The sequence below is a fragment of the Trachypithecus francoisi genome, unplaced genomic scaffold (assembly GCF_009764315.1).
Source record: "Trachypithecus francoisi isolate TF-2019V2 unplaced genomic scaffold, Tfra_2.0 Lachesis_group15, whole genome shotgun sequence".
Classification (NCBI taxonomy): Eukaryota; Metazoa; Chordata; class Mammalia; order Primates; family Cercopithecidae; genus Trachypithecus; species Trachypithecus francoisi.
Genome location: NW_022681460.1, coordinates 86109356 through 86134062, shown reverse-complemented (window position 1 = coordinate 86134062; position 24707 = coordinate 86109356). Strand labels below are relative to the sequence as shown.

At 39.5% G+C, this 24707-nt stretch overlaps 1 protein-coding gene across 26 annotated transcripts in view; it reads right to left on the bottom strand.

The window, feature by feature from the left end:
* EPB41L2 (erythrocyte membrane protein band 4.1 like 2) overlaps positions 1-24707 on the bottom strand; it is a 226669-nt gene that overhangs the window by 13503 nt on the left and 188459 nt on the right. For 6 of the 26 annotated variants that reach the window (XM_033235466.1, XM_033235462.1, XM_033235467.1 and 3 more), the window contains 5 exons: positions 16298-16858; positions 14206-14328; positions 12303-12401; positions 10411-10491; positions 5163-5275 (listed from right to left, as the gene is read on the bottom strand). In XM_033235466.1, coding sequence (XP_033091357.1) covers positions 5168-5275; positions 10411-10491; positions 12303-12401; positions 14206-14328; positions 16298-16858 — 972 coding nt within the window. In that variant the 3' untranslated portion in view covers positions 5163-5167. Of the gene's footprint in view, positions 1-5162; positions 5276-10410; positions 10492-12302; positions 12402-14205; positions 14329-16297; positions 16859-17059; positions 17114-23732; positions 23835-24707 lie in introns of those variants that run through there. The other 20 variants (XM_033235456.1, XM_033235455.1, XM_033235458.1 and 17 more) reach the window with 10 other exon arrangements.

The window sequence follows — 24707 nt, the reverse complement described above, 5'->3', positions numbered from 1 at the left end:
CTCAGCACAAAGCTTAAGTGAAACATCTCTGATGCCCTATTCTGATTTAGAGGTCTCTCCTTCTTGTTCCCATCACGTGAGGTTCAGAATATATCACAAAACTTGAAATTCTTCTGCTACCACTGATTTATTGTCTGAAGTGCAGATTTGATATTTCCATGGGAAAACAGCAGACAATACCCAGTAGGCATTCCGTACATATTTATGCAGTGAACAAATAAATGAACGGATGAGCGAACGGATGAGCAGCCACTCCTCTGTCATTTCATCCTTCAGCTGCTCACTGCTTTTGGATGAACAGGAGGCTTCATTCACTTTTTTACCTTACATCAATTATTACTCTAAGAGTCAGAGAGGTTTCTGTGAAGTCTGGGTTGGGAGAGCTCCCTCTCCTGCGGCTCATTCTTTCTGAGACCACACACATCACACCACCAAGCTTGGAACCCTTCTTCCTGATCGGGACTGTTTGGGAATACCATTGCAGTGGTGATAAGGTCAGCAATATTTCCCATCCGTGTGACGGCTCATAAGTATGCATTTGGGCTAAGCTGGCAGGAGGGAGTAGTCCTTGGAAGGACATTAAAAAGTTACAAAGATTTAGTGAAGTCCTCATCTGAAGTGTGTTTTCTTTTTAACGGAGTTTGCATTTAGCTCCTTTCTGCCTCACAGCTGGGCGCCACCTGCTGAGAAAGGTGGGCTTGGGAGGTTCGTCCTCTGCAGGTTGTTCTTTTACCATCTTTCTGTTTGCTCTCCCCTCCCCCTACTTTCAACACTTGATCAAAAGCTCCGAGCTACTCCGAAGGGCAAGACCAGGTCAGGAGGAGAGCTTTATGTGCCTGAGAAAGGGAGATGGAGCAGATACATTGCAGGCAGTTCCCCCTGTTTTTTCACATTCAGATATTGTCCTGATCCTGCTCTTTGCCTCGGCCCACCTGCTGCCTCTGTGGGATCCTGGCAGGGCAGCCAGACAGTAGCTGAAGCAGTGAAAACACACTCTTCCCAGATCTGACAGTCATCAGTAAAGGAAATTTTTTAAGAGCGAGCTGCAGCCAGTTGGGGGTGGAGATGCCAAAATGACTTTGAGACACTGAGGTCATTCCTAGTCGTCCTTCAGATTTAAACTTAAACTTTGTTTCTCAAGTAATTCGTTAAATTTATAATAGTTCAAGTCTCCTATTTTGTTCTCTCATAGCATTTCATTTCCTTCAGAGGGCTGATCACATTTACATTTTGTTCATTTGTTAATATTCACACCTACCTTCCTGGAGCACATCGTCTCCGCCAAGGAGGGGGGCCATGTTTGCTTTGCCTATCATGGAATCATTATCCAGCCTTACCTTACCACATTTGGGCGCTCATTAAATATTTTTTGAATGCATGAATGAATCTTTCCAAATTTATCTAGTTTATTCACCTTATATGTAAGTTTACACTTTAACTTCCTAAATCTGTTTAACAAGGCTTCTCATAAAAGCCTCTGAGATGGGCAAACTTCAAAAGCTGTGTGTGTGTCTGTGTGCGTCCATTGTAAAAATGAATATAAGGTGCTAGGAATAAGTGATGTAATGAACTCATTTAAAAACTTATTAAAATGCCACAAGTAAAGGTAGAGCTACTGGTAATGCTTAGAGTGTCACCAATTTTTGCCTAGTATTCCTGATTAAGTAGTGTCTGATTGATAAAACTTAGAGGCAAAAATACCCAGTGCTATTACCTTATGTTTTTATAACACTCACTTTTCTCATTCATTATCCTATTATATCCTTAGAATAAGTCCTATGAGTTAGGACAGGCAGATCATAGCACTGACTTGCCTAATGTCAATATAGTTGGATATCTGGCAAGATGAAAACGTAGCCTTCAGTCTTCTGACTCCTAAGTAAGAATGCTTTCAGCCTTCCCTATTTAAAACCATTAGGAGCTAGGTGTGGTGGCGGGCACCTGTAGTCCCAGCTACTCAGGAGGCTGAAGCAGGAGAATTGCTTGAACCTGGGAGGTGGAGGTTGCAGTGAGTCGAGATCACGCCACTGCACTCCAGCCTGGGCGACAGAGGGAGACTCTGTCTCGAAAATAATAATAATAAAAAATAAATAATAAAAAAAAAACACCATTAGGGGGCTGGGCACGGTGGCTCACGCTTGTAAACCCAGCACTTTGGGAGGCCAAGCGGAGCAGATCACTTGAGGTCAGGAGTTAGAAATCAGCCTGGCCAACATGGTGAAACCCCATCTCTACTAAAAAATACAAAAATTAGCCGGACGTGGTGGCGGGCACCTGTAATCCAAGCTACTTGGGAGGCTGAGGCAGGAGAATTCCTTGAACCTGGGAGATGGAGGTTGAAGTGAGCCAAGATCGTGCCACTGCACTCCAGCTTGGGTGACAGAGGGAGACTCCATCTCAAAAAAATTAAAAAATAAATAAAACCATTAGGGAAATACATCTCAAAGATAAAAAAGATCAATATCCACATATAGCACAGCACATTTACTCAGGCCACTGGATGTTTTATTTTTACTAAAATTGTTAATGATTTCTGCTTATGGGCCTATTATATACACTGTGTTTAAAACAGAATCTAAGATATGAAGAGGCAGGTTGCTAGACACAAGATTAATATGGAAAAGTCAACTGTATCTCTCTGTGCTAGCAACAGCTGGAAAAGATTTGTAAGACCTCATTTGATTAAAAAACTATATAATTTTAATGAAAGACATTAAACAATATATATACAAATAGAGACATCTTATGTTCAAGGAAAAGAAGGCAATATTAAAAAGATGTAATTCTCCCCATATTGAACTACAGACTAGATACAAGGCCAATCGAAGTACTGCAGGATTTAATCTTAGAACCCAGCAATCTGATTCTAAAATTTGTATGTAACAGGAAGAGCCAAGAATTAAGAAAAAGAATGCTATTGATGGTGGCAGGAGGGGGTGCAGGGGGATAGAGACACACATACCATATATCAAGACCCATTATAAAGCTATAGTAATTCTGGCACTGGAGCAGGGATACACACATGGACCAATAATAATAGTGTCAGAAACACCCACACACATAAGAAACTTGATATAGGATGCTGCAGATGAGAGGGGGAAAGATGGGCTCTTCAATACAGTGCTGGAATGCTGGCTACTTATGTAGGAAACAGACCCCTGTTTCTCATCATTTAGAAAAAATGATTTCAGATGGATTAAGAATACATGAAAAACAACGTTAAAATTTCTACATAAAAAATACCTTTATCACCTAAGGGTATGGAAATAACATGTCATAAAGGAAAAGCTTGATCAGTTCAATAATATTAACCATATTCAACTATTTTAATAATGAAAGACAAACCACAAGCCTGAAGATATTTGCAACATATAAAATTGACAAAGGATCAGTATGTAGAATCTATCAATAATCAATTAACAAAGAAAGAAAGAATGAAAGCAAAAGCAGGCAAGAGAGGTGAACAAGCATTTAAGGTTTTGAATTTTTTGGCCATCTATATTTTCATAGGAGAGAAAACATGAATGGCTAATAACCATATGAGAAGACATTAATGAAGAAAATGGGAATTATAATCACAGCTACACATAAGTACATATTCACCAAACTAGCAAAAATTAAAAAGTCAGAGAGGCAGCTGTAAAATGGTAGGAATCCTCGCCTCCTAGTGGATGCAACAGCAGGTGGCCGTGCCACGCAAGGCAGAAAATGTGTATCCTGTGACCCAGCCATTCCCGTGGGTTACCTATCTATTGACTGTTCAACATACAGATTATTTTAACAACAGAAAGTAATCTTACTATGTGTTATTGTGTGATAAGACCTGCTTCTTAAAGCCCTAATAGATAATTATAAACACCCATTTCATTAAGATTTAGTTATCACATGGAAACAGCATAATGTATCAACTAATCCCATACTCTTGACCATTTAGATTATTTCAATTTTTTTTTTTTTTGCTAATACTAGCAAACATAATACTCTGGTTTCTCTTCAGAGTGTGTAAATCTTCCCCCTTTTACTAATACTAGCAAATTTACATTTATACTACTATAAGTATTAAAATGTGATAAATACCCTTGTAGGTGAATATTTGTATATATTTCTGATTATTTAAGATAAATTCTTATAAGTAGTTTAATGGTAGACATGTTTAATGTAGTTTTTTTAGATATATTTGTGTCAAATTGTCCTCCATAAAATATTACTAATTTATACAGCAGTATATATTTCCTACAGCCTTCCCAACACTATTAAAAACTTAAGTTTTGCCAAATTTATAGGTGAAAACTTGTCCACTAAATTTTTAGTTTGCATTGATTTAAGTAATAGTGAAGCTGGACATTTTTTGTTTATTCTTTTAGTTTGCACATGGTTTACTCATTTAATTCTCTGCCCATTTTTCTACAAAAGTGTTTAAATTTTCTTAATGACACAGTAGAGTTCTTAATATATTCAGGATACTATTCCTTTCTCTGCCAAGCACATTAAACTTAATCATTTATTTATCCTTTGCTTTTGTTTCTATTGGCTTGACTGAAGTATTTATTTCCATTTTTACATAGTCAAATAAATCTTTTCCTTTCTGGTTCATTCTCAGATGTATCGTTTTTTTTTTTTTTTTTTGAGATGGAGTCTCACTTCTGTTGCCCAGGCTAGAGTTCAGTGGCGCAATGTTGGCTCACTGCAACTTCCGCCTCCCAGGTTGAAATGACTCTCCTGCCTCCCAAGTATGGGATTACAGGTGTGCACCAACATGCCCATCTAATTTTTGTATTTTCAGTAGAGATGGGTGCAATTAACTAATCTCCCTCTTATCCCTCCTACAATAAAGATCTCTCATCCAAAGAAGGGTAATAGCATCTTTCTAAAAGGGTCACTGTGAACATTAATTAATATAACTTATACTAATGTGCTTGATAGCTAGTAAAGCAATATATGAATGTCAATCATTAGCAGTCCCTCAATAAATCAGAGTTATTGACACCACATGCACAGAGATTGTATGCACTTGAGCTGACGCACTTGGGGATAACAGTCTAGAAGGTCAAATGTACTACAGGAAGGAGACACTAACACGAACTTTCATTTCACATCCTTTCACAAGTTCAGGAGTACACAGCAGTCACTAGAAAGGCCACAGACAATGAGGGCTCTCTTACCTTACTTAATCTTCCCCTTCCTCCGCCAACTCTGTTTCTTTGTGTACCACCACTCTTGTGACCGACATGTCAGGGTGCTGCTCTCTGGCTTCCCTGATTGCCTGAGCCAGTGCCTGCCAGGGTCAGGACAGAGAATGGATGTGAGCTGGGGAACAGCCTCCACCTCACGATGGCAAAACATACGCACACTGATCACCTTGGATCCAACCTCCAGCCAAGAGGCACTCACTTCTTTATTTGAGGAAGCAGGAATTTCTGAAATGGGCTCACCGTCATTTTACAGACTACTTCTCATTTCCTAAATCTCCCCATCCTCCAGTCCACTTTCAAATAATGACACGTGGAGGAAACATGTTGGCTTTGAATCCCAGGCTTATTATACTCACTGTGAGATTTGCAGAAAACAGTTCTTTGGAGTCTAGCGTTCTTACCTGTATGTAACCTGAGACCAATGCTGAGTTATAACGATCATTTTAAGGTTTTCTGTGTGAACTGAAGTAATGCTGTAAAGCATAGTGCCTGATCTAGACATTCAGGTGATACTAGCTATCACCCAATTGCCTGAAACTGCAAGGCATAGGATCAGGCCTTGCTCATCTTTATTCTCTTAGGCTCTCAGTAATTGTTTGAACTAAAATGTTTGCTGAACTAAAAGACTGCAGGAAAGATGGCGATAAACCTCTAAGACATGGAACTAAAGAGCAGTGGCAACAACATCCAATTAGTAAAGCTAAAGAACAGAGACTGACTAATCTTCAGGTTACAAAATACAGGTCCCTATTTGACAGCTGACAAAACTGCAGGCACAAAGATTAATGGGTTTCTCAAGGCCATCCAGCCTGTGAGCAGTAGGACAGGAGCAGGGAGGACCCAGAGGACTGACTCCAGTGGTTCGTAGTTCCTTCCTTGGACCACGTGGTAAGAAAGCAAAGTTTCTCTGCGTTTTATCAGAAAGTAAACTATCAAAGTATTGCGGCACAATGGAAAGATCCTATTTTTCAGAGGAGGAAAATGCCTTTCTTAATTATTACTCATTTTGTTTTTAAAAGCATGGGTGAGAAAACAAAACACCAGAGAACAACCCTCAAAGTCTAGGAAAGAATTCTAAAGGCCAGGTGTGGTGGCTCAGGCCTGTAATCCCAGCACTTTGGGACGCCGAGGCGGGCGGACCACTTGAGGCCAGAAGTTCGAAACCAGCCTGGCCAACATGGTGAAACCCAGTTTCTACTAAAAACACCAGGCTTGGCTGGCGCACGCCTGTAATCCCAGCTTGGGTGGCTGAGGCAGGAGAATTGCCTGAACTGGGAGGTGGAGGCTGCAGTGAGCCAAGATTGCGCCACTGCACTCCTGCCTGGGCAACAGAGTGAAACTTTGTCTCAAAAAAAAAAAAAGTCTAGGAAAGAATGCTAAAACAAAGAGAAAATTTTACTAGGACAGAGAATACCATATCTCATAAGGAAACTGCATTTGAAAAAAAGCCGTGCAATTTTTCTTTTGCTGTCACCTGCCTAAGGGGACAACTGCATTTCTTTTTGCATGATAGTTTCTGTCAGCTGTAAGGATACTAAGCAGAAACCCTAAGCCTCATTTCATTTAAAAAAAAAAAAAAAAAACAAAAAGGTAAAGCTATTAGCAAAAAAAAAAAAAAAAGACACCATTTTTATACCATAAAACTTTTGCACAGAAACTTGGAAGACACTTGAGGGTGCTTAAATTTCCACCAGGGAAGAAACGCCTGTGAACTACCTGTGCTGTGATGAGAGAGAAATGAGACATGGAACCAGCCTCCAATCTGGGCAGTAGCAGAAGTGTTTGTCAAGGGGGGAGAGTGAATGGCTGGAGGGCCAGCATGGAGCGGGAGCATCTAGTTCCAGGGAAGGGCACAGAAGCTTTTCAGCGTGTTGACTGGAATGGGAAAAGGGAAGGGAGAGGAAGCACAGGGATGTAGTTCTACATTTTGTGTGTGTGTGTGTATGTGTGTGTGTGTGCGTGTGTGTGTCTTCAGAGAGAAGGAGATTGGAATGATCCAAGCCATTCACTACATGTTGGTTTGTGCAGTCCACACCGGGGAAAGTCAAAGACAAGGACAAGCTCTGATGGGAGCCAAGTGTAGCTACAGACAAATGGTCAAACACTTTGAGTATCTGATCTACCAAGATCTGCCTATAATAAACCAGGGCAATTGTTAAAGAGAAAATGTAGATGATGCCCAAGGGAAGGCAACACATATGAAACACCCTCTTAATTCACAAAAAAGTTGGGAAAAGCAAAAACTGCCATAGTCATCTTGAAACACAATCAAAATCACGTTGTTAAAACTCCTTTCATTCCATAATATAGGCACACAAAATTAAATACTGTAAAGTGTCATTACGGCAATAGTAAGGATTATGAGAAAACATCACATCTTATTGCCAAACTGCGAAATTACTTCTTAGAAAGAAGCACACTCTGAAACGCAACTGCAGTGTAGTTTACCCCTCCCTGGTACGGAGCTAAAGTGTCATGACCAGCCCAGGGTGAAGAATCTGAAGCGCAACTGCAGTGTAGTTTACCCCTCCCTGGTACGGAGCTAAAGTGTCATGACCAGCACAGGGTGAAGAATCTGCAAAGCAAGTTTCTATAAAAGCATGCCTCTCTGATTTGCCAACACAAAAAAGATTTCTTGTTTTCTGTCTGGCCCAGTGAAAATGTCCTTCCATTTTAAGATTCCTTTTTTTTCTTAAGACAGAGTCTCGGTCTGTCACCCAGGCTGGAGTGTAGTGGTGCAATCACTGCAAGCTCCGCCTCCCAGGTTCCCGCCATCCTTCTGCCTCAGCCTCCCGAGTAGCCGGGACTAGAGGCACCCACCACCAAGCCTGGCTAATTTTTTTGTATTTTTAGTAGAGACAGGGTTTCACCGTGTTAGCCAGGATGGTCTCCATCTCCCGACCTCGTGATCTGCCCGCCTCAGCCTCCCAAAGTGCTGAGATTACAGGTGTGAGCCACTGCGCATGGCCTTAAGATTCCTTTTAATGTAGGCAAGGAACTGAAAAAAATGTCAATGTTATGAAGGTCACTATATGATCAACATCGGATAAGCGATTTTATCATTTATTTTTAAGTAGCTCTGTCATCTCATTATAGGCTCTAAGGAGAAAGTAAACCCACAACAGCTTCTGGTGACAAGCATACCGAAAGCCACAATCACATTTACTCAAAAATGTTGGCCAGGTGTGGTAGCTCACACCTGTAATCCCAGCACTTTGGGAGGCCGAGGCAGGTGGATCACCTGAGGTCAGGAGTTCAAGACCAGCCTGGCCAACATGGTGAAATCTCATCTCTACTAAAAATACAAAAATTAGCCGGGCGTGGTGGCGCGTGCCTATAGTCTCAGTTACTCAGGAGGTTGAGGCAGGATAATCACTTGAACCCAGGAGGCAGAGGCTGCAGTGAGCTGAGATCGTGCCATTGCACTGCAGCCGGGGCACCAGAGGGAGACTCCATCTCCAAAAAAAAAAAAAAAGTTTATGCTATCTCACAAACATAAAAAGGCGAACTTTCTGTTCTCTTCATTTGGATATCTGACCTCAGTTTTAGAAATGGCTGAAACATGACATCATATACAAAAAAGGAGATTCTTGTCCTTGCAGCAACAGCAATTAAGGCTATAGAGTCATCATGGTTTTTAAAGAGTTAGGTGTACGTGTTATTTTGGCACTTGTATTTCAGATTGTGTTTTTAATATTTGTCTTTCAGAAGCAATACTATCTAGATTTGAATTTTTTGGTAAAACAGGCCAAAATATTCTTTTGCCTTTTATAACAAAATGATTTTGCCTTTTGTTATAAAAGGCAAAAGAATACACATAAGTAAAACCTGAGTACTGGAAAGGTGGCATTTTAAAGTGTGTAAAGGGCCTAGGTTCAGTGGGGAGAGGGCGTAGAAGAAACAACGGCTGGGAGAAGACCCTCGTTTGCACTTTCCACCATGCCAAAGTATGTGGGCTTGTGCCTCACATATTCTAGGAATTCAATGAGTGCTTATTGAGAAAAGTCCCAGAGAGAAAGAAGCAGGTTTGCTCCAATTTCAGGTCAGGTGAAACTCAAGACTGCTCCAGTGGACAGCAGAATAAATCCCCTCTGGAAAATTGGAGGCTTGTTTCCACATAAGTCACTCATTTTCCCATGGTAAGTAGACAAGTGTACTAATACTCTCTAGGAATCTCCAGTCCTATGCCAAAATCCAGAGTCAAGGCAACCTTTTAACCTCTAATAACTCTTAAGAAAATTTTAAGAGCACATTACGAATATGTAAGTCAAATCATGCTTACAAAGGTCAAAAAAATTGGGAGTAATTTTCTTCTTAGGCATGAAAAAATCCATTTATCTCTGATCACATATAGGCAGCCTTTCTCAAATGAGGAATTCTGTTCTCTAAAATGTTCTTTCCTGAGTTCAGCATTGTGTCCAAAGCTGTGTAACTATCGTTAGCTCTGACTCCCCAGCTGAGATGTCAACTGAGTATTTCTTTTCCTTTTCTTCAAGTTGTTATAAAAGGAAAACAGCTTGGTCTCCTTTAAAGTTGAGTTAAAATCACTTTTTAAAAAATTCTCAGCATCACTTGGGACTGCAGTCTAAAATTAAAACTGCTCTCAAAGTCTCCAGCAGTTCCATTCATCACCTGCTCAAAGCCACGCATGCCGCCAAATTTAACATTAGAATGGAGGCATGATTCTTTTAAAAAATTTTCAGAATCAATGTAAATTTTCACCTTGTAAGAAACCTTATATTACCTCCCCTCCCCCAATAATTGCAATAGGAGAAAACACCTGGAAGTAAATAGCTCAACTTTTCTAATGCTATAAACATACTTGAAAAGTTCCTAAAAGTAGGCACAGGTCAAGCTTAGTGGCTTTCTTCATTCTTTGGAAGCCAGTGCATTGAACTGCCATTCATTTTTAAATATTTGATCACTTGTCTTTAAACCAGGCCCACATGAATCTAATGTTTTCCAGAAATCCTCCAGATTACTTTGACCCAAAAGTACATGTAAAGCCAGTGGGAAATAAAGAGAAATCTGTGTTTTATGCTGACTCAGAGGTAGGAAAGCTTGTGTCCAGGCTGTGGCTTTACGTCCTGCTTAGGAGGTGGACTTCATCTACTAGGTACTGGGAGAAGAGGTTTACACAGGTATGCGACATGATGACACATGTGAAACTTAGAAAACAAACATGGTCATTTCCAGAACTAGAACTTAAATTATTTACCTGGTCATGATCAATATCTGCATCTCCTGTGATCACAATGCGTTTCTCAATTCTCGTTTCAGAAATTCCACCTTTTACAGTCTAAAGGTCATAAAGGAGAAGAAGAAAAAACAGCAATCACTAAAGCACGTTTACACAGAGCAAACAGAGATGGAGTCCACCTAGACCTGTTGATCATCGTAAGGCCACACGCACCAAGCAGCGGAAGACTGATACTCTAGAAACACTTTGTGCTTTATTTTTAAGCTCAACAGAGAATCCTATTACTAAAGTTACAGCATCCACAAGTATCCCTCATCTGAGAGCAACCTTAAAACTAATTTACCAATATTCAAGATGGCATCTGTCCCATCTTAATCTCACTTAAGATAGGACAGATATTATTTAATCCAAGTAGCTCCTTTAGGGCATTCTGTTATAATTTCCCCAGTTTCTTTATTCCTAGCTGGCTAATTTTTAAAAACGAGAGTAGGGAGAAATCAGTTATCTGCAGAATTACAAGAAATTGTAAGAATTTAGGTATCTGTTTTCAGTTTGATAAATTGTTTGATGTGATATATATTTTTTCCCCATCACAGACGACTTCCGTATGATGTGATGGTTTTGACTGATGGATTCTGAGCATACAAATTCATTTGCTGATTTTGTTCTTTTCATTTGGTGCAATAATTTTAACAAGGATTTGCTTTGGTTTAAGATATGGGTGAGATTTTTGTTGAATGTTTGATTTGATGACACCCTGCATAAGTAGTCGTGCACGTGGACATGGCACATGGCTGGACAAAGGCTGAGGGCCGGGCTGGAGAAGGGAGCTCCTGGGGGAACTGCCTCACAGCGTTATGGGCTCCCTGCAAGCTGAGAGTGCCTGAGGCACACTGGATGAGGCTGAGGAGATCATCTGGCTGTGACCTTCTAAACAGTCAATAAGCAAATACCACACTGTCCTGGGAAAGCACACATCCAACCTTTACAACTGTGATAAATGTATACTCTCAGTCACCAGTGATGGCATTTTACTGTAAGAAACAAGGCTTATCACTAGGCTTAATAACTGGATATGCTTTAAAGTGAGCACCAATAGTACCTTGCATTTATGTGGCATTTTAAAATTTACAAATTACTTTTGCTGTTTTTTAAATTGTTGTGGAAACATGGGTTGGGAAGGGCACAAGGGATACCTTGATACCTTTAAGACCTTTAGACATTTATCCAAAGTAAAAAACAGAAGCAGAAGGAAATAATGGAAAACAAGGCTGGAGTTAGCAATCTGATGACTTCAGCATGCATCAGAATCACCTGGAAGCTTCTTAAGACCCTTCCAAGGTTTCAGCAGGACTGGAGTGGGGCCATGCTATTTCTACTTCTAACAGTGCCCTGGGGGAAGCTGAGGCTGCTGATCTAGGGAACACTGGTCACCCAGTGCTAAACATTCAGAGAATTATGCAGGGAGGGAGGGGGAAGGCCCCAAATCAGCATACTAGCAATCTTAAATGAAGGAAATTCAACATGATTTGAACAACTTGCTGAAAATTCTGAATGGTGGCCTTCATTCACTCGCTTTAGTCAGGAAGGCTGGTTTAATAAAAGTAGAAGCACAAGTTTGTTTTTATAAATTATAAATTTTATTAAATTATTTATGCTTTTGTAGCTATCTTACATACAGTTATTCATAACACATTTTTACCCCCTTGTACTTTACAAAATTGCAATTTGGTCTGAATGCATTTGTCAACGGAGCCCAATTTCTTGGATACTTTAAACCAAGGCATTTTTATTCCACTGGCACTGTCTGTATCTTACTTGGAAGTGTGTATAGGAACAGAGAAACAATTCAGAAAAGATTCTGTCTGTAATGTACCATCCTCTCCATATGATTCCCTGCATTGTTTTACCTTAGTGATGTGTGTGGTTGTCGTTGTTGACACCGACTCAGATGTGATGGTTTGTGCAGTCAGTAACGTGCCCGAATCACCACCAGCCCCGCCATCAATCTTTGGATAGTTGGGGGAAAAATACAAAGTAATGCTTAACTTCCATTGTGTTGTCAGAGAAGACCCCCATCCCATCGAATATGCATCTTTTAAAATCTATGTGCTTTGCGTGTTTGCAGTGGTAATTTACCGTCCACGAGAGCAGCTGGTATTTAAAACCAAGCAGAGGCAAAAGGCGAGGTGCACACAGAGAAGCAAACTCAACTGTGTGAGTGGAGAAAAGAGAGGAGAATGGACAAAGGAAGTGGGACTGAAAGCTACAAGGGAATTATGACAGACTTTATCTGAAGGACATTTGCAGTAGCTAGAAAATGAAACTAGAGAGCCAGGCAGAGAAGTTTCCACAGTGACCAGAAGCGCCGAGTTTGTGGCTTTTTAAGCACAGGTGGGTAAAAATAGATAAACATTTTATCAGATTACCAAGCAACAGAACCTGACTAGGACAGACTGAACCTGCATGATTTGGTTATCTGCTTACCTCTAGCAGATTGTTTTTATCAACTACATTGTTCCTGTAATAGTTTGTATGTTGTGAGCATATCTATAGGCAAATATTTCAATATTGCACATACACATGTGCTCTCTACATATATATAAATCCCATACATATTTTAAAATAGATTTTAACTTGTTTGCTTTGATATTGAAAGATGCAGAAGATTCTAGAGTTTCCAAGGGGAAACAACGAAGCAAATCAATAGCCTAATAGTTTATGTTAAGATCACGAAACATATTTGCCTTCTGTTTCCTGTCACTGACACCAGGAGATAACTGGACGGTCCAGAGCCTTTCTGACTGTAAGAGGAAACCTCTTTCAAACTTGGGTCATGCACCTGTATTTCTTCATTCTGGCAACTTACCACAATACAGATACATGACTAATGCTCCCCCGCCGCAGCCATTCATAAGAAACCTATTGTGCTTATGTGGGATCAATGCACACACAGGGATGCCATACCCCAAATAATTTTCAGACAAGATTCACACATGCATGCATTAAACCTTTTAAAAAATACTCTGAGAGGTCAAGAACCTGACATCCTCCACCATGATACAATTCTACCACAGAAAGTTCATCCTCTCAGTGGAGAAAATATTTATTTTATATTCTATTTTGAAATGATGCTTTCTTTTTGTTGTTGTTGTTATTCTGAAGCTTAAACATCTTAATGCTTATTCCAAAATTTTACAGAACCAATGTGTGAAAACCTAAAATCAAACACACAGATCTGATAATTATTTAGACACATGGTATCACCATTCACATATGAATGACTACATAGGACTTTAGAAAATAATTCCATATGAAGGAGAAGCACAGGGGTGTGTGTGTGTGTGTGTGTGTGTTATTACAAGCAAGAATGAGTTGACTGCGTCGATCTTCATGGAGTTACAGAGGGAAAGAAGCCTAAATCACATCCACAATTAGATCCAATTATTAATTGATGAATTATATCAGCTAAACTTTGCAAGACAATTTGTTTCCTAAGTGTGCACAAACATTCTTGGATATGTCAACCTAGAAATGGCTTTCAATAATATGAACAAGATTGACACTGTCTGTCCTCAATAATGATATATACAGTTCCCCTATAATTACTGGGTTACCAATTTAATTGCAGCTCTTTGTCTCACTCTAAGAGAGAAACATAGCAAATTATGTTGTTGAAGCACAGCTATAAAGTGGAGATGCAAAAAGCTACATCAAAGCCAGAAACATGTAAACTAAGAGAAGAAAGAATGAAAACATAGACACACTAAGTGAAAAAAGAGCTTGAACAGTCCAAGTCTAGAGCTTTTGTACCTGTGGAGACTCATATGTGATGGTTTTGGTCTCAGTTTGGACAATGGGGACTTCCTTGGTGGAGATTTCTGTCCTTTGTGAGGCATCAGAAATTGTTACCATCTCTGTTTTTACCACTGGTGGCTGAGGTGGAAAAGGAAGGGAAAAATAAATTCTAGAGGTAATAAAGTAAAAGTGTTTAATGGAACCTTCACAAATAATTGTAAGAAACATATCCAAACACACACTCATGCACAAAAGAGTAAAAACAACCTAAAACAAACAAGAGAAATAAAAGAAACATTTTCCTTCAAATATAACATACGTACACATACATACATGTGTACATAGATATGTACATATATATGAATGTGTGTATGTGTATATATGCATATATGAAAAATAAGTTGACATGATGGCTTCCTAAACTATGTTACTCTTTAAGATGGTCCCAAACTACCTATATGTCAGGCCTAGTGTATAGTATCACACACACATACACACACACACACACACACGCTCTCTCTCTCTCTTTAGCTTTGGGCCAGTAATAATAAATTGAAAAGAAAATAGAATGAACTATGTGAAGTGACCTGTCCCTATTTTTATCATAGTTTAAAGGACCACATAGTTTGTGTGAAGGCTCACTGCTTTTAACTGGCATGCCAGCTAGGTAGGCTAAGATTTGTTCTTCTGCCCACAATGCCTTTTCTGCCTTATTGTTAACAGACACACCATTTTCAGAAAGGATGTCTTCAAGTATTACTGTTTTCAATTATACTTGTCTAAAACTTGCAGTGTTTCCTCTGAGTTACAATGCTCTATCTAAAATTACTCCATCAATGTTACACCAATGCTTCGAACAATTTAAAACATTAAAGTAAATATTCGACGGCTTATTAACATCGTAGTCTGCCGGGTATGCATGTTTAATATTAATGCAACACCAGACTATATTACTACCAAAATACTGCAGTACTTTCTTTGAGAGAACATTCTCAACAGGCATAATTATTTCAAGAGGAGTAACGATATGTTAAATACGGAATAGCTCAAAGTGTTCAAAGACTCTTGAAAAACCTTCTCTAAAGTGAAACAGAAGTTTAAAAGTAACATCGTTAAAATCCACTTGGTTATTTTAAGACAAAGTCACTTCAACATTTTCCATCCCATCGAAGAGAACAAAATAAATCTCTGTATTGTGGGCATTTAATATTAAAATCAAGAAATATTCCCAAGGAAATAAACCCTCCCTCAGCCTAACTCCCAAATGAGAGACACTGCACCTAGTGACCAAGGCTTAATCTAAGAAAAGTCTGAAAATTTCTCTTCTTTGAAGAGAAAAGAAAAAGATTCATATCTAATGTATATATAATCCACAAAACATACAATCATCTGGCAAATACTCCAGAATTGGCATTAGGACAGAATGAGAAGAGAGGATATCCTCCTATCAAATAGCCTAGCCTCTGGCTGCCTGGAAGGAAAGAAAGGCTCTTAACAAAACCACACGACCCCTGGAATCCCACAATAGAAATCACAGTGGCATTCAAGAAATAACATTCTCATCACTGCTGGATACTGCATTCAGAGAACCACAGTAATCAGAGCCTGCTGTCATTTCTAAAACTCTGAAGTTGAAGAGTAAAAGAATGAGCCAAGAAGTCAAACCCAATCATGACATCAGGGGCACACGCACTCAGCACTGACCATTTTTTTTTTCAACATTACATATACATTTTTCTAATTAAACCAAAAGGGGAAAAAAAGGCATTTAGTGTGAGGAAGCAGTGCAACTAAAGACAAAACAGTTGGAAACACCCAAAACATGCAAAGAAAAATTTAAATGTGAAAAGGGAAGGAAAAATTGATGTGGTGCTTGTAGGAAAGTTTACCCTACAGGTGTCCAGTGGCAGCAGAGAAGCTGGAACCCATGAACTGAGCTGGCAGAAAATCCACAAAGCAGTGCTTTCCCCCTTCCTCCCATGAGAGAGAAAAAAGAGATTCTTGTTGAAAAAAGCTGAAGAACTGGGAGAACAGGAGAAGAAAGGCAGGAGTTCCCCATCTGAGAAGCAGCTCTAGAGTTTGGCTCCCACCTGGAACTCCCATTTACCTCTGAACAACAAATAATTTGTGGCAAAACATCAATGTCAACATGGGACACCTCTCCGTTAACTTTCTGTGGCTCTTCCTCTGCTTCTTCTCCCATGTCTTGCTTAAGAGCGCCTTCGTGTACACTCTTCTCTCCAGGTATCTTTTGGGCACCTACATTTTCCTGGATCACTGTTTCTACTGTGATTACACTGGCACCTGCTTGTGTGACTGGGCTGGCTTCGGGCACTGCTTCCTCCCTCTCTACTACCTTGGCTGCCGGGCAGGGTTCTTCCTCCACCTCTTCTTCATACTCCTGTTCCTCCCTGATGGTGCCCTCGGTCACTCGGTGGTGGGGACGGTACTCTCCCACGTCTTCCTCCTCACTCTCACTGCTGCTGCTGCTCTCAGAAGACAGGGAGGTGGAGTCTTTTTGTGTCACAGGCTCCACCTTACGAATCTCCCCAGGACCACTCCCAGGTGATATCTCTTTACCATTCATTTCTTCTGTGATTACTCTTTCGTCTTTCCCAACCTCTGCCCGCTTCTTCTCCTCCACTATATTCAGAGTCTCATGTGAACTCTGTACAAAAAAAGATGGACGAGGGAAAACAAAAATATATGAATAAATAAAAACAACGGAAACCCAAATTAACCGATGGCAGATTCATGTCATGGAGAAAAACAAAGATGATTATGATAGCTGACTGAAAGGGAAGTGGGGCAAATGTGAGGGCAATGAGAAACGTGAGGCAATGGTGTTAACATGGAAAAAGGGGAGAACCTTAACAGCATCCCTGGCTCCAGTGCAAGGCCCTTCTGACTCAGGAGCACGTGTCTGCGGAACAAAAAGCAACCGAGGACACAAAATCAATAGAGTTTTACCTCAACAACCACTGAAACAAACATCTGACACTGCAAAGACAAAACAGCAAGAATCAACATCTACAGAAACCTGCTCAAGGTCACACAGAGGACAATCAAGACAAATGCCCAAGGGCTTACAAGAAGACACAAAAACACAAAAACAGCCAGCATCCTCCCAAAGAAGTAAAATGCTTTTATTATACATAGACCTAAAAGCTCTACCTATGTAGTTAAAACGGTTTACAAAAATTGAATTATACCAAAGCTGACTCATCATTTTAAAGAAAAAAATTTAACTTTTAAAACCTAGTCAACAGTTTTGGTTTATCATCAGACTATAAAGTCTAGTCTGGAACCCTGATTCTTCAATGAACATAGCACCAAGGAGACGGCACTTTTATTTTTTGCTGGTTTTCTTTAAAAAAAAAAAAAAAGTTTTAATTGGCAAAATTATAGTTGGCCTCAGAAGGCTATTAACATGAAAATGTTCATTTCAGAAATGGTTATTAACATTCCAATTTGTATCATAGGTCAGCAAAGGCTACATTATACAATAGGGTAGATGTCAATGGTGGCTCCAAGCCTTTTTTCTTACAATTTAGCTCCTCTACTAGCATCTTTGAAATCTAAAATGAGTCAAGTTTATTATTTGACATGTTCACTCCTATCCCCGCAGACATCTACTTCTTGGGAGTAAATTAATTGACCCCAGTTGAGTAATATAGCACCTAAATGTTCAATAAATATCTGTTGACTGAATACATTAGTAACAAATTACTATGTTATGGTATTATTAACTAGAGTGGAAACCTTTTTGTACAGAGGAGTTTTTAAAGCTTCACATTTTTCTCACACAAAAAGTTTGCTTTACAATGATACAACTCAAGCATGGCCAACTTTTTGACTTCTAGGTGGTCCTGTTGCCTATGATCTAACTCAAAAGTAATTCAGCTAGAGCCTGGAGCCTTGTTTATTCACGAAAGTGACTCCATTCTGGATGGAGAAGGGCGCCGCACCACTGAGCCCTCTGGATATTGTTGTGAAGTTGCCAAGGTACTAACTGGACTGGAGCCTATAACAGATAGCAGGGCTGTGTTCATCTGTCCCAGACACATGGGCACCATGAGCTGAAGATCCTAACATCACACACACACGTCTCTGCAGCACTGTCAACATCTACTCACAAACTCTCTTGGACCTGCCCTATTATTCTTAAACACATGGTAAGGGTATGCTTTCATTGATCCAAATTAATACCATGTAAATCACATTACTAACAGAAGACAGTTATCTTTCCAGTTTTATTGAAAACTCAAGAGGTTTTTAGATATCAAATTTAAAAAACTCTCAATCTATTTTGATAAACAGGTAACATTTAAGCGTGACTACATATAATAAAGATATCCAGTGACCAGAACATTTGTGAAACACACATTTCATTATTATTACAGGTCAGTGAATTCCTATTACTGTTATATCTTAACCTCAATGGGCTGGATAGGTTCTGCCCAAGTTCAGGGAATTCCTTAGGGTCATTCAAAAACAATTATTTCATGGCGCATGGGAGGCACTTCAGATTTTTCCATATAAACAGAATTTTAAAAATAACACGCCATCAGAGTATGCCTGAAATTTGGGGTTTTGAAAGTGTCAACTCTGCAAAGCCTACTTGGCTTCTATCTGGTTGAGGGTTTCCCTCTGCTTAACAGCTCAGACTCTGGAACTTAATGATTTAAATTATTCTCTGAATTTAGGCAGATTTTTTTTTCTTTGACCAAAGAAGCAGGAGAAACATCCAATCTATATCTTTTCTTCATGTTCCAAATCAGTCATTGTTTCTTGAATGTTTCTCCCAGGAAGAATTAATTTCACCAATGAAAGCACTGGAAGGAAGGGTGCCTGAATATTTAAAAAATGAAAATCTCTCTCATATGTGGCTTTTAGTAACAGGGGAAACAAAGTAAAATGCACCTCAAGTAAGTGTGAGAAGGGCGAGGAAGAAAGCTTTTCAGAAGGTGCATTAGCGCTCACAACAGCGCCCTCTGCTGTCCACGTGGTGGCTGAAGTGAAGGTGGCTTTCATGCTATCAGAAAAGCCCTTTTCACTAAACAAAATTGATGTTATCTCCTCTTCTAGGCTCTAGAGAGGTCAGAAAAGGAAGAGCAAAGAATTAGCAATAAGTCAGAACAGACAGCAGTGACCTATTGAAAGAAAGGAAAGGTTACACAAGAAAGAACAACAGAACAGCATAAAATGAAAGAAAGATGAGAATTCTGACAGATTCTGCAGCAGGCTTATGCAGAGGTTTGTGGGGGCCAGCTTTTCCACCCTGCTTGAGAATCTTTGATAGTTGCGACCTACAGAAACCAGGGAAAATTGCTTGGTTGATCAACAACTGAGCAAAACCGACCCACCCAAACGCCATTTCACATATTCTTGAGGTAGTTCCTTGGCCTTTTTCTGCACCGAATGACCTCTTCAGTGGCCCCTACACTTGAAATGCTTATTCCTGTGTTGGAGCTTGGGCAGTCCTCCCTCCCCTGCCTCCAAGACCCTTCTTTGCCCTTCTCTGCACACTCTGGTCCTTTCCAGTTTTCTAACCTCCCTGAGGCCCACTTCAGAGTCTGTATTTTCTGTAAAGCCTTCTCTCACCACTCCAGCTCCTACAATCTCCTCCCTCCTCGATACCACCTTAACTCTCTGTACAACAAACATTCTGACAGCAGACCACATTCATTCCCTCAGGCATGCTAAATATGCCACAGAATAAATTACCCTGCCCCCTTTTTTTTTGCAAAAAGAAACAGGTAAAGAAAAACAATTCAAAACAGGAAGACAAACTCAGTGTTGAAAGCTCAATGAGCAATGTGAAAATTATTTCTCCCTAAAAACGATTAAAGCAAATTTAACTTTGCTGTGTCTGGCTCTTAAACGATGGCTCCTAACCTGCCTGAGGGACAACTGTCCTTAGAAACTTGAAATGTCAATACTCATGAGTCACCACGAAGTCCCTCATGTCAGAAGTGTGAGAATAACTCCCAATAAACCCCACTATTCAAAATTTTTTTTTTTTTTGAGACGGAGTCTCGCTCTGTTGCTCAGGCTGGAGTGCAGTGGTGTGATCTCAGCTCACGGCAAGCTCCGCCTCCCGGGTTTAAGTGGTTCTCCTGCCTCAGCCTCCCCAGTAGCTGGGATTATTAGGCATGTGGCACCACACCCAGCTTATTTTTGTATTTTTAGTAAAGACGGGGTTTTGCCATGTTGGCCAAGCTGGTCTGAAACTCCTGACTTCAGGTCATCTACCCTCCTCGGCCTCCCAAAGTGCTGGGAATACAGCTGTGAGCCACCGCACCCAGCCACTATTCAGAAATCTTCAAGAAAAATCAATGACACTCCCCAGGGTCCCCTCATACTGTAAGCTAAGAAGGGTGAGGAGCGCTGAGAGCGGGGTGAGGAGAGTGAGGTGAGTAGGCACTTGCAATATTCAGCAGAGAAAAAAGCTTCTGGACTGATTTAGCTTCATTACCATCTCTATGATTACACCATCCCTAGGGGAAGTGGGGATGGGTGGGGTGCCCTTCCCAGTGAGAGATCACTGGGGAGCTTAAAGAAATGCCACACATTATTCAATGACATACCTTCAAAAGTACCTTACAACTCAATGTATATAATCTCTTAGACTCAGGAGAGAATAGTCTATGCAAATTTAAGTCATCATAATTCGTACAACACGTTAAGAGGATTACAATAGAGTTATTTTTTTTTGTTTTTGTTTTTATCAAAGTATTTTATTCAGTCTATTTTTTTTTCACCAGACCAAGTCTATTATCTAGTGACACAGATACATATTAGAACCAAAGGTAAATATTTTACAAAACTTCATTCTTAAGCTGTTTATGTTTTTGCCCCAAATATCATGCTTTCCCACAGGTATGTTCCGAGTTCAACACAAGCTCTGGTCTGCCAACTGTAACTTCACACCATTCTCAGATTATAAGTGAATAGTGACAATGCTATCAATGGGTATAACCACCAATGCACTTCAGTTTATAAATAATTCACTAACCAGGTAAAAGCTTTAAGAAATTTACAATAGAGTTATTTACCCATCAAAGATTAAATGACTTGGTTTCCAATTTTCTGCTCTACTCTCAAAATTGTTCAAATTCAAACTACAGCCACTTTGGAAATTCAATTTTTTTTTTTTTTAAAAAGAAATTATTACTACTTTTAAAAATAAAACTATAAAAATCCATATTATAGAAATGTGGAAAAATGGTCAAATTCTATACTTATGCATAATGTTTTTTATTTTACTTTCAGTAAGAATTACAATTCAAAGATAAAGGAGAACTCCTGCAGAATTAACAGTAAAATGAAGATACGACAAAGACAGAAATTGAAAAGGTACTCCAGTAAAGTCAAAACACTCTGGTAAACACATGCTCACATACTTTCAACTAATAGTAGTATGTTATTTGAAGAAAAAAAAAAGATACAATGTAGGTGGTCGATAAATGTTTGCTGGGCAAACGGATGAATGGATGATTGTAATAAGAACAATCTATATGTATGTCAAAAAAGTATGTATTTTCCTGCATGTATTGGAGGAAAAGAACAGAAAAACCAGTAATTTCAAGTACAGATAAACCATTTGGGGGCTTTTCCAGATTTAAATTTCACATTAACATCACTTTAATGTGACTTCTATGACAAGATATTTTATACGGTACATTCCTAAAACATGAGATCCAGAAAAATGGGAATAATTTTAAACATCTACACTAAAATGTCAAAGTTTCCTACTGTAAAAATCCAAGGACATCACTTTAAATTTGATCGAATGATACCATGTGATTGCTTCTGGAGGATAGGTTATCACAAATACATAATATTTCAAAGCATGTGATATTAAAGTCCTCATTGTACACATGGAGTCTAATTGGCTTTGGTTTCAGGCTAACCTTTAAAGTATATAAATATGTCACTTGGTTTAGCTTCATGACATTGTCTTTCTCCTTTGCAATGTTCTGAAAATATTTCATCTCAACTAGACCACAAACTCCTTATTTCTACTTATTTTGCCTCCTTCCCCAACCCCACTATGTGTTCTGATGAACACTCTCTACTAATTAATAGAATCTGCTTTGTGGAAGGGAATCACTGTTCCTTATTAATAATCTCTGCTCTCATTCACAGCCCCTATAATCTATTCCTCATCCAGTGCCAGGGTGACTCCTGTCAGACACAGGTGGGATTCTGCCACTACTCACCTTCAAACTCTGCAGTGCTTTCCCATCACTCCTATTGTACAATTCCAAACTGTTAGCATGGTCTTTAAGACCGTGACAAGACCTAGGGTCAAACCTCTTTGAATTTTCCTTCCTTCGTGCTGCCCCTTGCTCACCAAGTCCCTGTCATTTGGTCTTTCAGTTCCTGTGTTGTGGCTCTTCCTTACACGTGGATACATTTTCACATGTCCACCTGGTCATCATTAAAGATGACATTAAATGTCATCTCCTCCTGACCACAACGACAAAACCGTCTTCCTAATCCCCTTCTAACACAACATTGTATTTCACCTTCAAACTTCTTAGCGTCTGAAACTTTCTAAGTACCAATTAGAAAATTTTCTAATCACCGGCCGGGCGTGGTGGCTCACACCTGTAATCCCCAGCACTTTGGGAGACTGAAAAGGGCGGATCACGTGGTCAAGAGTCCAAGACGAGCCTGGTCAACATAGTGAAATCCCGTCTCAACTAAAAACACACAAAAAATTAGCCGGACGTGGTGGCGGGCACCTGTGATCCCAGCTAGACAGGAGAGTTGTTTGAACCCAGGAGGCAGAGGTTGCAGTGAGCCGAGACTGCGCCATTGCACTCCAGCCCGGGCGAAAGTGCAAGACTGCATCTCAAAAAATAAAAAAAAGAGACACTTTTCTAATGAACAATTTCCATGTCTCCTCCACTAGACTCCAAGCTCTCTAGTCCCAGCAAATAACAGACTGACCACCTGGCTAAGTAAAATCAGTAGAAAGAGAAGAATGAGGATGTAAAAGCAATGGAAAGCGAACTTCCTCACCAATGTCAGAAATGTCACACATGCAGGAGCAGAGAGAGAGATGAGGGGCTGCTATGGTGCATCAAAATCTTTGTTCCCATTAAAAATCTTAAAAATGAAAACTCAAAAGGTTTCCATATGTAATTAGTAAACTCATAATCTAAGGCACATAAGTGGTTATTTTAACAACACAGTGTGCGTAAGTATTGTACAAACAGTGCATTTTCACATGAAATCAGTTTCCCAACTGTCAGCCACATACATCAAATTAGGAATCACTTATCACCTAAATTGGTGGATGTTTCTGTATTTCAAATTTTGACTTTTCAAGTGCTTCTGCAATATGGTATTTCCCATCCAACAATCCTATGCTTCTATACACAGGGGATTTAACTTTTTAAATGCTCAAAAATCATTTCAAAAAATTTTTAGTATGACACACAGGAAAAAAAGAAATCTTATGGCAGTAGATAGAAACAAAAGGAAAAGGGGAAGAAGCAAGAGTAGATCCAAGGGTGCAAGGTGAACACCTTGTCCGTCTCCTGAGCTTTTTCTTCAACTGTCCGTGTTGTCGGCATCAGGTACTTCTCCTTCACGGATAAAATATCCTTGAAAAGATGGTCTCCTTTTCTCTATTGTTTTAAACAATAGACATAATCAACAAATAAGACACATACATTACACCTATAGCAACACAAACATAAAACACTGACCCTGTGTGGGTCAATGACACACACCAAGAGAAGCGGCACATAATGGAAGGTGAAAGCCTTGGCGTGGCATCAGACACCTTCTCCAGAAAACACAACATTCTCGAATGGACTGCTGAAATTGACATTTTTTATCATCTTCAGAAAAATCTGAAACTAAGAACTGAAGTTGTATCCAACTTCATAAGACTCTACCATGCATGTCTTAATATTTTCAAAAGTTCTGTGTTTCAGTTCACCAATTCTTTTTGCTCATCTGTTCCTAAAGAGATTTCTTTTTCAATGGCACAAACTTAGAAATTTAAAGCAACTAACAGCTTTTCTTTTTAAGGAAAGGTGAATAAAAATAGCACTAGAATATCTAAATCAATGTCTACAATTTGGCGACATTCAAGTCAGACTTGATGCTGAAAGGAAAAAGATGAAATTGTAGGGTAACATCTTTATACCATTTTTTAAACTACAGATTAAATATAGTATGATCACTGTCTGCTCAAATATGATAAACGAGCCCATGGAACTTCTTGGTCAGTAACAGGAGGGATTTGGAAGAATCCTACAGGCACAGAGGCAGATGACAATGAATGGAGAAATATATTGAGAATATATCCTGAAGGCAATATGTACTCATACCAGTGGTGGAGAGAAGTAAACCATGAAAAGAAACAGAGTGAGGAGAAATGTTATGATTGAAAAGCCATTTTAAAAACACAATTCTAACATTTCCTTACTAGGAAGTTTCAATACTAAGTTGTATTATATATAATATTTTTCAAGTTTTCAACAGGGCTCATC